At 35.5% G+C, this 12,646-nt stretch overlaps 1 protein-coding gene across 2 annotated transcripts; it reads right to left on the bottom strand.

The window, feature by feature from the left end:
• Nucleotide 1: 1 nt before the first annotated feature.
• Nucleotides 2-4,917, bottom strand: LOC136338882 (uncharacterized). Of its 2 annotated transcripts, none has more exons than XR_010732024.1 (3): nt 451-4,917; nt 301-373; nt 2-242 (listed from the first exon to the last, which is right to left on the bottom strand). XR_010732024.1 is itself a non-coding variant. In XM_066281662.1 (3 exons), exons 1-3 carry the CDS (start codon nt 466-468, stop codon nt 100-102), a joined length of 234 nt encoding a protein of 77 aa, XP_066137759.1. In that variant the 5' UTR covers nt 469-1,121; the 3' UTR covers nt 2-99. The 2 variants fall into 2 exon arrangements, 1 of the variants encoding a protein (XP_066137759.1); XM_066281662.1 differs by having other exon boundaries at nt 451-1,121.
• Between the last annotated feature and the right edge of the window lie 7,729 nt (nt 4,918-12,646).

Raw genomic sequence — 12,646 nt, 5'->3', positions numbered from 1 at the left:
ATTGATTGAAATGTAATTTATTATTAAAATAACTTTTGCCACAGTATAATACGCATTATTTATGTACATTCATCAAGCTAAAAAATTCATTAGTAATCCCTAGCTATTGCCGGCATTGTGACGCCCCAAGTGGTGGCGAACTCCCCATTTGAAATTGGCGTTTTTGTCGGTTTTCACAAAAGAAAAGATTGGTCCAGTTATTCCTCGATTACCATGTTGTTCTCTCTTGTTTCTGAATTCATCTGCATTCAAATAAAAACGATGTTTTTTTTTCAAATAGTGCCAGAGCCTAAAACTTACTTGTTCTGTACGCATGTTGAGGAGCACTCGAGACAACTGCTGCTATTGTAAACAGGAACAGGGCGATATAGATCTAAAATTAAATTAAATTAGAGGCTGTTAAGGCAAATTTAAATCAGATCTCATAAAAAATAAATAGAAATCACTTACAAATTTACTAAAATCCATTTTCCCAGTCTAATAAGCTCAAATTTGCTTGCACACAAATTTACATGCAGAAGGAAACAAACTTCAGAACAATTCTGCCACCAAAAAACCACTAAAATGCACACACTTTCGTTACTTATTTGATCGTAACAATAGATGTAGAAAGTGCTTTTGTGGGACCTAATTTTACGTGCATTTGAGTGGAAAAATTTACTTCTTTCCTTATCTTTGAAAGGTCTCGTTGCTTGGTAGTGGCCGGTGGGTTTGGAAACAATGGCAGCCTTAAACATTGCATAATGCTTACACCTATCGTAAAATGAAATAGATCCATCAATCGCAATTTCTCTTCGAGAACATGGGGAACAAGTAGCCGATAATATTTGGTTCCAAAAGATGGTGCACTATCACATTTTGCTGTGGCCACGATAGTATCTTGATGATATTTTTCTTAGGAGATGGATCAGTAGAAGACGCACAATAGAATAGCCGCTACGATTTACAGATTTTACACTTCTCGATTTTTTTTATGGGGTCACTTAAAAGGTTCCGTTTACAAAAAAGAAAAGTTTACAAAATTTAGAAGATTTACGTATTAAAATTCAAACAAAATTAGAATTAATAACCAAAGCAATACTGGATAAATGCATAAGAGAGTTCCAGGAACGACTGAGCATTGCCAAATTTGTTACTAGAGCCCAATTGGAGCATTTATTGTAGGAATTTAAATTTTGTTTGGTGTAATAGTGAATCCTTTTATTTGGTATCTAATAAATTTTTTTTAAGGAAATTCTAGATCCAATTTTAGGTCTGAGCATACCGTTGTGTCCCTCAGTGAATTGCTTCTGTTTTGATATATTACAACGGTCACTTTTCCATTGGAAAAAAGAAGTTAGTAGAGATAGTTGGACAAGGGTAAGAAATTTGTATGTCAAGAATAATGCATTAAATGCTTTTCATAAAATATAATTATATGTGTTTTAGCATTTTTCGAAGCTATTAGGTTTATGCAAGTAATAAACACATTGCAATACTTTTTACAAGCGCTCTATGTAACAAACGTGTAGGTGATGTGATTATTGCACTTATGCAAAAATATCTTTTCTAAGAATACAGGTGGAACTATTCTTTTCTTGAGGAATACCTTCAAAAAGACAACCAACCTGTTATTATTTCGGCCGGTTCGATAGGGATGTGCCGCAGCGCATACCTACCAAAACCTCGGATTACCCAGGTAATCCTTTCGACGCCCTGGAACTGTCTCTGAGGAAAATACATATCTTCAGTGTCCAGGACACGGTAAAATTCTGCTGTTTATAATTTACCAAATCCAATCGCTATCCGCGTCCTTCAAGGCATGAAGGTTTACTGCACTCCTTTTATGTGGCGTATTCCGCCCTCTTCTTTTCTTTATTGGGTTATTGCCTTGTTATCTTAATGTCCTTCTTCAGTAGTGGCATGCGCACTTGGCACTACAAGGTGCATTCATTTTGTTTTTATGAGCTAAGTTGCATGAATATAGAGTGACCTAGAATGGTTCAGCATTTTGACACGTATTCTTATCATACAAATTTTCTCGGTTATTAAAATCAGGACTTTAGGTTGAACTACTGGGGGACCTCTCGAAGGCGTGACGGGCGGTTTAATCTTTCTTTATTACTGACTTTTTTATACTTCAGTCAGCAATCAGATTTCAGATTTCGTAACTTTGACCATAATATGTTATAATAAATATAAACGAGGTTCGATATTAAGTCAGGCTCCCAGACAATCTCATCATTAGTAGCGAAAATGATAAGAAATGCACGACATCGTCTTGACCCTTCCCTAAACCAATTTCGTGCAATATTTCTATAAAGGAGGAAGTGAAAGCTTGGGAGAGAAATATCGGCGACCATATTTAGTTTCTTCTCAACACTGTTCATTTTTATATCCCCCCGGAGGATCCGCATTTCAAAGGTCCTCGAGAAAGATTGGCAGAGTCAAAATGATAATGTTTTGCATTAGAAAGAGAGAAATCCCCGGAAGGATAGAATTCCATGCCCCCGAGCGAATAATTACGGACGATTTGGTGAGTAAAGAATACAAATAAAAAGGGGTCCCTTGGAGCGTATGTTTGCTTTCAACCATTGTGATGGAGCTATATTAAAAATGTCGAGCTTTGGCGCTCTTCTTTTTCCGGAGCCGTAATCAGGCTGTTAATTTTTGAATTGCTTTCGCTGAGTGCTTCGTTGAAAGGAAAAAAGTTATCTTATTAAGTCTGATTTTTACTCTTCTTTCAAAGAAATAGCTTTTCCATTTATTTCCTCGGTTGGGCATACAAAAGCCTCAAAACACACTAGGCAGGAATTTTTAACGAAGAAAGAAGAATATGACGAATAAATTCTGTCATAATCCTAATATTAACGCCCCGGTGCCCCAACTTGGTCGCCGTTATTTGGAATTATGTTCTTACTGCCTACTTTAATCCAAACCGGCCCTATAAGCGCTGCCGCATCCCCTGGATTTCCCCTCTCAAATGATTTGCGAATTTGTTTTCTTTCCTCCCTAATTAAAGGTTTGAAACAAGCGGAAAGTGTCTAAATTAATTACGGGTCTCGACAGTTCAGGTGAAAAATACTCGCGTTCATGGCGATTCCTGGGTCTCTCCTTCAATGAACAAAAAATATTGACTTGACTTACTACTTTTTTGTTAACAGGGGTCTTTTTCTACACCAGACGTTTATTTCTATCAGGTGGGACCTCAGTAAGTTACCCTATTTAACTTCTTCTTCTGGAATTAATTTTAGCCTCAAAGGGTGTAGGGGGATAGTTCTCGATCGAAAAGTTGTCATATCCTTTAAAGCGCCACCATAAATATTGTTCAGTACACTGTTTATCCACAGTTTAAAGCACGTTTGTTTTAGATTGGCTTCTCTCCAAAGCTTTCCCGGGTAAGTCCTCATATAGATTATAAAGTGTGACCTATAGCTGATTTCCATTATCCGTCTTGCGCCCATAATTCCATCTAAGAGTGAATATGAAGCCTATAAAACCGAGTTAACAGAGGCGTACTGCTGTGTTTAAAAAATAGGGTGAATTTTTTACTGTTACTTCACGGGTACAATAGAATCGTGAATTTTTTTTTTCAAGGTTGGTAACAGGATCGGTGACATCTATGGAAAGTTTCGTGTTAATATACTGTGTGACATAGAAAAGAGAACACCCTGTAAAAATGGTTTTATTTAAATAATTTTTGGTTGTATGTTTCTTACGATAAAACAAATACTTCATTAAAAAATTGAAGAAATTTAATTGTTAAAAACAAAAAAAAATTTTTTTTCAGTCCTACACGGTGTCTTATGCATTCCTGTACACGCCTTGGCATGGATCTAGTGAGGTGATTGATGCCCTCTTGGGGATCTCATTCCAAGCTAACTGGACAGCATGACATAGCACCGATAGGGCTCGTGGGGAGTGGGGTAAATTATGCAACCTTCTACCTACAATATCCCATACATGTTGAATCAGTGAGATGTTTGGAGATTGAAGTGGCCCAGGTAGCAAATTTAAGACATTTTGTTGAAAGAAGTTCATAGTTACTCTAGTCACATGTGGTCGTGCATTGTCTTACTGGAAAACTGGATTAACAGTAGTTTCCTGATAAGGCACGAGATGAGGTTCCAGAACTTCTTGGAGGTACCGTTGGGCTGCCATACATCCTTTAATGAAAAGTAAAGGTGACCTGCCATCATATACAATAACACCTCAAACCATTACCCCAACAATCTAACAGTACATGCTGACACTGAGGACAACTGAGGATCCCGTCTTTCACCCCGTCTTCTTCTTATTCTTGCCCGACCATCAGGCATACCCAAATTGTTGACAAGGAACATTACTTGAGCGTTATCGTTAATTTGCGTCAAGCTATTTTACTTAAGAGATCAGAATTATGGGCGGACAATTCTTGATTTCTGAACGACGATAATGCACGGTCCCACATTGCATTGGTTCTTCCAGGACATTTTGCCAAAAACTCCACCCATATCGTTCCACATTCATCGCATTCGCTTGATTTAGTACCATTGGACTTCTGGCTGTTCAACAAGCTCAAAAGATCCCCCCGGGGACTTCGTTTCGACTTGATGGAGGAGATAAAAGCCGAATCGAAGAAAGTATTGAAGGCCATTCCGGAAAAAGACTTCTCTGACTGTTTCAAGGATTGGAAAAAACGATGGCGTAAGTGCATTGTGTCGGGCGGGGAGTATTTTGAAGGTTATGAAATTTATTTGAAAGAATAAATAAGGATTTTTCATTTTATACATAAATACATTTTATTTTTGGATCATAGTAATAAATGATATCTTTGATTTCTGGGCTCTGTGTTGGAAATGTATCACAATACTGCTTCCTTAAAAAAATATATCTAATATTTGATTTCTAAAAAATAAAATGACTTTCAGACAAGCCAAATTAGTATTAGTAAATATCAATAGCCTGCAGAGCAGCCCGTATCGTTTGGAATTTTGAAGAAGTTTAAGGCTGATTTATGCAAAGGAATAACGAGACACCGCGAGATAAGAAAATTATCTAAATTATTATTTTAAATTATTTCGTACCTGTTTTGGACAGTTGGTCGAATTCAGTTTTACAGTTTATGATCTTAAGGGTAGTTTCGCAGTGATAGGGATTATACCGAAACAAATCAGTACAAATAGGCTTAAATCGTTATAGAGGATATTAAATTGGGATTATCGAAATGATGAGTTATAATATCCCGTGACTTTGAAAAATTAGCTTTTAAATTAATAGATATTTTCCGAGCATGTAAGCAGTGGTCTAATAGAATGGTTTCCTGGAATTAATATTGATACGTTCCTGTAATTAATATAAAATATGAGCTAAATTAGTTTTCGTTGTCTCTTGGTGCATAATGAATTAAAGTGATAAGTGAAGATTTCGATGTAGTTATTCTTTCTTCCTCTGATGGTGGCTGTGATACAGGTTTGTAGTCGAAATTGAGCACAGTGATTTTATGTTTCTTGCTAAAGTTATTATCGTGCTTGAATATCACATTCTTCCTCTGATAAGCGTTGCACGGTCTCATTGAGATTCACGTATAGGACAACTTAATATTGAAGAAATTAGTCATCCACATAGACCACACTAAAAAGCAGAAAAAAGCGTCTAGATGCTTGATAAGCCGTTTAGGTATTCTCAATATATTGAAAATTTAAAAATATTTTATTAACCGCTAATTTCGATGTGCGTTTCATAGAAGACCCTAACAAATCCTTATTTTTTTATTAGTACTTAGTCAAGAATTTATTTAGATACCTATAGATCTTCCAACTAAAACCTATTTTTGCATCCACCTGATAGTTTCCGATTATTTCTGAACGTGAGTTATGTAGCCATTCGTAACATAACAGGGTCACATGCATGTTCATGTGTTCATCTGTATTTCTTTGCATTATATCTTGTCCATATATTATCCCACATATGAACGCCAGGCGTCATGGATAATTGAAGCCCAACAAGACCCATAGATGAGGAAATTAATGTGATTTTGATTTTAACCATTCACAACATCATTTTGAACCTCTGTAATTGCAATGCATGTTTATCTCTGGCCCATATTTTTATGTGACCCATCATGATGGTTAACTTCTTTAATATTTATGTAGAGACTGGGTTAGTTAAGGTAGTAGGTTAGTCGGTTGATGTACGATTTGCGTTGGTTTATCGTCATTGATAGTCTCCGCCGCAGTAATGGACGAAACATCCAGAAAAAAGAAAATTAAATGCGCTTTCTTTGATTTTACGCGATTTCGATAATGGTTCCTTAACAACGGTGCTAACAAGGTTCCATTTAATTCTGTGAGCATTATTACTGATGTAATATTTGACCCATTAAATTTTTTGTTTTTAATGTAGTGTTCTTTAATTCGCCTTTCAAAACTCTGGAATTGTCGCCAATATAATATATATTTAAATATATTTTTGTCTTGAAAACTGCTCTAACATTGAATTTATTTCCTAATCGTTTGATTTGCTGCGATATATCTGTTTCGTATGCGCCCAATATAGGGTGTTTCCTAAGTACGGTCTGTAACTTCAGGACACGATCTCTAATACTATTTAGAGTGAAAAAAGTTCCTATAAACATGCAAATTTCGACAGTCGAACATTTAAAAAATATATTATTATTTAAAATAAATTTGGAATTCTTTTCGAAAGATGAGATGCTTTGATTTAGTGTCGAAATTGATTATTTCTATGAGTGTCGTTTGTAGTCGCCGGCCATTTTTCCAAGAATAGGTTAGTATCAGGCAAAAGAATCAGACAGAGACCTTTTTTGTCGTAAAATTTTAAGAGAGTCCGAGAATAATAAAAATGTTAAAAAATCCATTACCGTTCCACATTTTCTGACGAAAACGTGGACTGGCTCACGTTTAACTACGTCACAGGCGTGGATAAAAATTGATTTTATATTAAAAATGCGGCTTCTTACTAACATACAACAACTACAAAGTATTAAGTACCCACCACTGACGGTTTCAAATTTATTTCAAATAACAATATACAGGGTGTTTCCTAACTACGTGTAAAAAATTTAAAGGCGTAATCCTCGACTGATTTTGAGTTAAAAATGTCTAATAAACATATGTCCGCAAATGCCTTGTTTCCAAGATACAGGGTGTTGAAATGTGACAAGAAAAAGAGATTTTATTTCCAAAATGACTCAATTTGGGTGTTTGAATTTTAGAAAAGACAATTTTTTGGGGAAATGCTTTAATGATTAATCATAAGAATTGCTGAAAATCACCACCATTACTCATAATGCACGCTTCTATCCTTTTTGTTAATGATTGTCTCACTCTCTCGAAAACTCCTGATGTGTTGCGTATCGTTTCATATACGATAATTATACGTTCTTGAAGTTGATCTAGAGTGTTTATTGGAACAGCATAGACAAGTCTCTTCAGATCACCCCAAAAGTAGAAGTCCAGAGGATTACAATCCGGGGACCTTGCTGGCCACGACTGATTAGGCTCTGGGACATCTCTGCCTAACCATTTATTATGCATTATATGGTACGGGTAAAGTTGTTGCTCTTTTAAAACAGTCCACACTACTTTATGATTAATATTTAAAACGGCAGCTATTTTACGAGTACTTGTTCCGGGGTTTTCTTCAATACGTCTTAAGATTTCTTCCTCCACTTCTGGTGTTCGACGTGTTATTGGCTTTCCTCCTCCTGGAGTTTTCATAAGAGATCCTGTATGACAAAGACGTTGAAAGAGGTTTTTAAAGGTTTGGTGGTTTGGAAACCTTTCCATGTAAATGCGCCTCGCTGCCAAACACTTACTATCAGCAAGGCCGTAAACAAAAACCATATTGGCCATTTCTTGATTAGTGTAATTAGGCATTCGAAAAATTTTCAAAACTGAGGTATAATCTGATTTTTGGGACACAGAACTAAATTTTTTCACTTTAGAGAGTAAAACACCAAAATAACACTGACTATCTTGTTTATAGTAGTGGAATCAGCAAAAAAAACTAACAATAAACAAGTTAGTAAATACCACCAAACCTTTAAAAACCTTTAAAACCTTTTTCAATGTCTTTCAGTCAACACCCTGTATCTTGGAAACAAGGCATTTGCGGACATATGTTTATTAGACATTTTTGACTCAAAATCAGTCGAGGATTACGCCTTTAAGTTTTTTACACGTAGTTAGGGAACACCCTGTATATATTTTATTTCAGTACCCTGTATCTCGGAGACTCGACCTTATCGGCAATACGTTTCTAGGATTTTTTTTTAATATCGTAAAAAATGGTGTCCTGGAGTTACAGATGGTATTTAGGAAACACCCAGTGTATTTCGATTTTAATTCAATTTGAGATTGTGCCAAACTGTTACGACACTTCACTATACAATTATTATAATATTGTTTTGATAATTGTTTTTTGCAAAGTCAGTTCTTCCACTTCTTTCTTCTAAGCGTCGATGCTTTTCTAATCCGACTGCCAAAAACCTACATAGAAATTTTATTAAGTTATATTGATTTATAGGAATTTACGTAATTATTAAATCACGAATATCAATAATAAAATTGAAAAAGTAAATAACGAAAATTTGAGTTACGTGTTATTTCTTCATAAAGCAGTAAAGGTGGTCCCAGCTTCGAAGTGTGCACGATTTTTTGGTTGATCTGACAATTAAACTTCACCTTAATAAACGTTAAGACAACTCGGGGCGAAGGACAATAAAAGGCCCGAGCAAGGAATGGCGGACCAATTAGCATTCTAAGAGCCTAATTTACCGAAATAAATTGAAAATATTTATGAAGGCTTGGGAATTCCTGCTTAACTTTTCGGCAATTAAAGAATCTTTGCATTTCTATAAGCAAAAGTTAAGAGAAAATTGGAAGTTCCGGGGATTAAATTGGCTGTCCGCTATACAGCTTTAATGCATGGATTTGATTCTATCAGATTATTCTATAGATTGCGCCGATTTGGGCAGTTCGAAGAAATATAAATAATTCACACTTTCTTGTATAGTTGCGACTGTGAAGTTAAAAATTTTCCGGAACTGATTCTCGCATAACTCGCATTAATGCGGCCATGTCTGGTGCCTTAAGGATTCATTTTCATTTGCTCTAATCAAATTAAAGAGGGTTATTCTCAATTACCGCGAGAGATTTGGATAGAGTCATCCGCAATTTTATTAGGGCATAAAGCAGTTGAGCTCCGTTATTACGCTTTAATGTCGGATTTATTATTGTGTGTATACGATACAAAATCCGCTCCGAAATAAGGCTTTCGAGGGAATTACTAATATAAAGCTATTTGAAATGGGGTGTTTTAGGATGGGATAGTCATGGATATCGGGAAAGGGCGAAGGAGGTTTTCTGCGAGCTCCATTAACTGCAATTTCCTCTCAGAATGTTGAAAATTCTTCAGCAATATTTACTCAAAACCTTTTGCCTTGTGGCATTTTTTCGTCTATTTTACAAAACTATTTATCCAACTGGCACGGCAAATTGAATCTAATAATTAAACCGTAATAAATGAAAACGTAACTTTCTATACAAGTTAACTAAACTTCAACTTGCCCCATATAGAGTTTCACATCATACATGCGAATAGGTGAAAGTTTCATTCGGGCCTAAACTAGGCTTTAACAGTTATTAATAAAATTATGACTGGATCCCTTCTCCTATATATTCATATACTCCTAATACGGCCTCTGGTAATAAAGTAATTTGTTTAATGGCCGAGGAATTTAGAATGGGGCACGTTACTGTACCTTTTGGGCTATACATATTTGCAAAATAATGCTCCTAAAAGCTACAGTTAACTACCATTGTTATACCTGAATACGACGCCGATTTTACGTTACAGGACTGAAGGTAGGGAAATATATTTTTTCCAGGTCGGTCTGAATATTGTATTATTACTAACAATTTCGCCACACACCTCAATTTCCGTGTTATCATTTTCCTAAGAGCGTGCGGTAAAGATGATCTATCGCACATGAAAATTGCAGCCTGAGGCGAAGGCGAAAGTATCTTTGAAACTTAAACTAAGTTTATAAGGTTAGATGAAGAACAACATTAACCTTTAAAATCTGCCAGAAATCCAAGACTTGTTGGCAGAATCTTATATTTTTAAAACAGTATTACATACCACTAAATTTAGAATTTAATAAACTTGCCTTTCAAGCGAGGAGGAGGCCGGGAAGCACCTTAATATTTCGAGTTTGAGGTCTTTGCGAAATTCCAGTTTTACTAAACTTTCAATGGTTTAACATGATAGACAATACGTAAAATTTAAACAAAAAATTCCAAATGAGCCTGTGTCAATTATAAAAATTAAAATTTTAAAAAGAATACTCGAAACGGAGGCCTCAATTAGATTTGAAGATCAATAGCTCTATCGGCAACAGATTTACAGTTTTTCTTGTCCGTTAAAGAGCGAAATGCGGTAAGTGAATTTTTTTTAATTCTAAGTATTTTTCTCGTAAAGTCATCGGGATTGCAATATAGTTCAATGTCAGTACGGCTATTAACCCATAGGGTACCAGTGAAGGCAACCTTTCAGATTCCGCATAAAGGCCGTGTAAGGTTAAGGGGTCAATTCGGTCCCCACGGGTGATCGATTTGAAATTTTTACCAATTGTTTCTATCATTCAAAGGACTTACCCCATAAAATTTCAACTTCCTAAGTCTCACCCTTTAAGAGTAGGACGGGGTTGGGGGTGAAAACTTTAAAACGTCATATCTCGGGAACTATTCATCGTACAGCATTGGGTAAAATGGTGCGTCCTTCAGTAAGCACCTTCTTATTTTCGTATACTTGCAGATTTATCGGTTGATGCCAAAGGGCCGAAATATAAAAAAAAAAAACTTAGGTGGTTTTAGGGGAGTTTGCATTTTGGTACACTAACCATTTTTGCACACTATGTAGAGGACCTCTCGAAGTATCTACCCACAAAAAATCAGATTTATACTAAATTCAGTATTTGAGATATAACGATTCAAAGTATAGGTATATAAATATCAATAACTTATATGTCTAAATTCATATAATTCATATAACTAACGCAGCATTTATATAACGACTTAAAGTATACGCAGACCACGATCCAAAAAAAAAACAGTATTTATCGCAATAAATGATTTTTTCTCACTTATCGTCTTAGTATACCTGTACGAATTGCAATAAACTATTGTGCCTAGTGGTGTGTACCTAATATGTATATTTGTTATGCCAAAGTTCACATCTTGCTAAATGCTGGATAAGATATTCGGCTTATAGATTGTATTGTTTATATTATTTTTTCGATTACGAATCGGGTCTCTAAAAGGGACTGAACTGATTCGGTACTCTTTGCGATCAGACACCTCGTTTTTTTTTGTCAGTAAAATCTCGTTACCAAATCGTTAGTTTTAATTTTAAAAATTCCCGAAAATTAAATTTACACACAACATAACTTATTTATTTGAAAATTTTCGATTCATTTTTCTCAGTTTTTAAAAATTTATTATTATTTATTTTAAATTATGGAATCTAATGATTCATTACCTTCCACATCAGTGTCGCTGAATGTTAAGTATGTGATTTGTTCACGTGCCTGGAAAGTCAAAATGTATCAACACGCCAGAAGACGCCTGTTTATACTCAAGAGTATTCTGTGTTGCAGTTCAACAGAATCGCACCGTGTGCGGATATTGTCGGATATGCTTTTATAAAAAGCAAAGAATGCTGGTCCCAATTCAGCAAAATGCTGGACTTCCAAATGACATCACTGAAAATCCCGTGGTGGAAGAGTCGATTCGGATTAATATCAGCGAGGATAGCGATGATTCCGAGACAGACGATACAAGTGATCATGAAATTAAATATAATTTAACATCTAATGAACAGGCCGAAGAATTAGTTAGTATGAAAATCGATCGCACTGTTGCAACTCACAAATATTGCATCATTTGTGGTGGTAATACAACTTCTAATTTAATGTTGATTCCCGAGAAGGCTCGTTGCCAGAGTTACGCGAAGAGAAAACTGTTTATTCCAGCCGGCGATAGATGCTGCAGAAGTCACATCATCTTCGACTCATTTTTTGAGGAAGATTTAATGAAAATCAAGGTATATTCAAATATTTCTGAATTCACATCGAAAGAGCTCTCTTGCATGATGGAAAACTTAGCGATTGGTTGTGATAAAAGTCTGTTTGATCAAGTCTCGGATTTTTCTATGCCCGAAACACAATTAAGACTTTTCACAAGCTTAACTTGGGAGAATTTATTGCAGTTAAAAGAAATGTTAACGTCTCTTAGAAATTTTTGCAACAGAACCACCACACAGGCCATCGTTACTTTTTTATTCAAACTTAAAACCGGTAATTCACATGAACTAATTGCTTCCATTCTGCATTTACCCAATAAAGGGGTGGTCTCGGAGTATATTAAATCAGTGAGATGTGCTTTTGTCCAAGATATTCTAGCTAAACACTTTGGATGTCAAAATACGACTAGGGAAAAAATTATATATGAAACAAGTCCAATTGCTCGAACAATACTTGAAGCTGATAATGAGGATTTAATTCTGATATGTGATGGCACTTATGCTCGACATCAGAAAAGCACTAATAATGAATATCAAAGGAGATCGTTTTCTGGCCAAAAGAAAGTACCTTTGTGTAAAC

This window comes from Euwallacea fornicatus, chromosome 4 (genome assembly GCF_040115645.1).
Source record: "Euwallacea fornicatus isolate EFF26 chromosome 4, ASM4011564v1, whole genome shotgun sequence".
NCBI classification, from domain to species: Eukaryota; Metazoa; Arthropoda; class Insecta; order Coleoptera; family Curculionidae; genus Euwallacea; species Euwallacea fornicatus.
The sequence above is the reverse complement of the archived record's forward strand: the minus strand, read 5'-3'. Positions and strand labels throughout refer to the sequence as shown.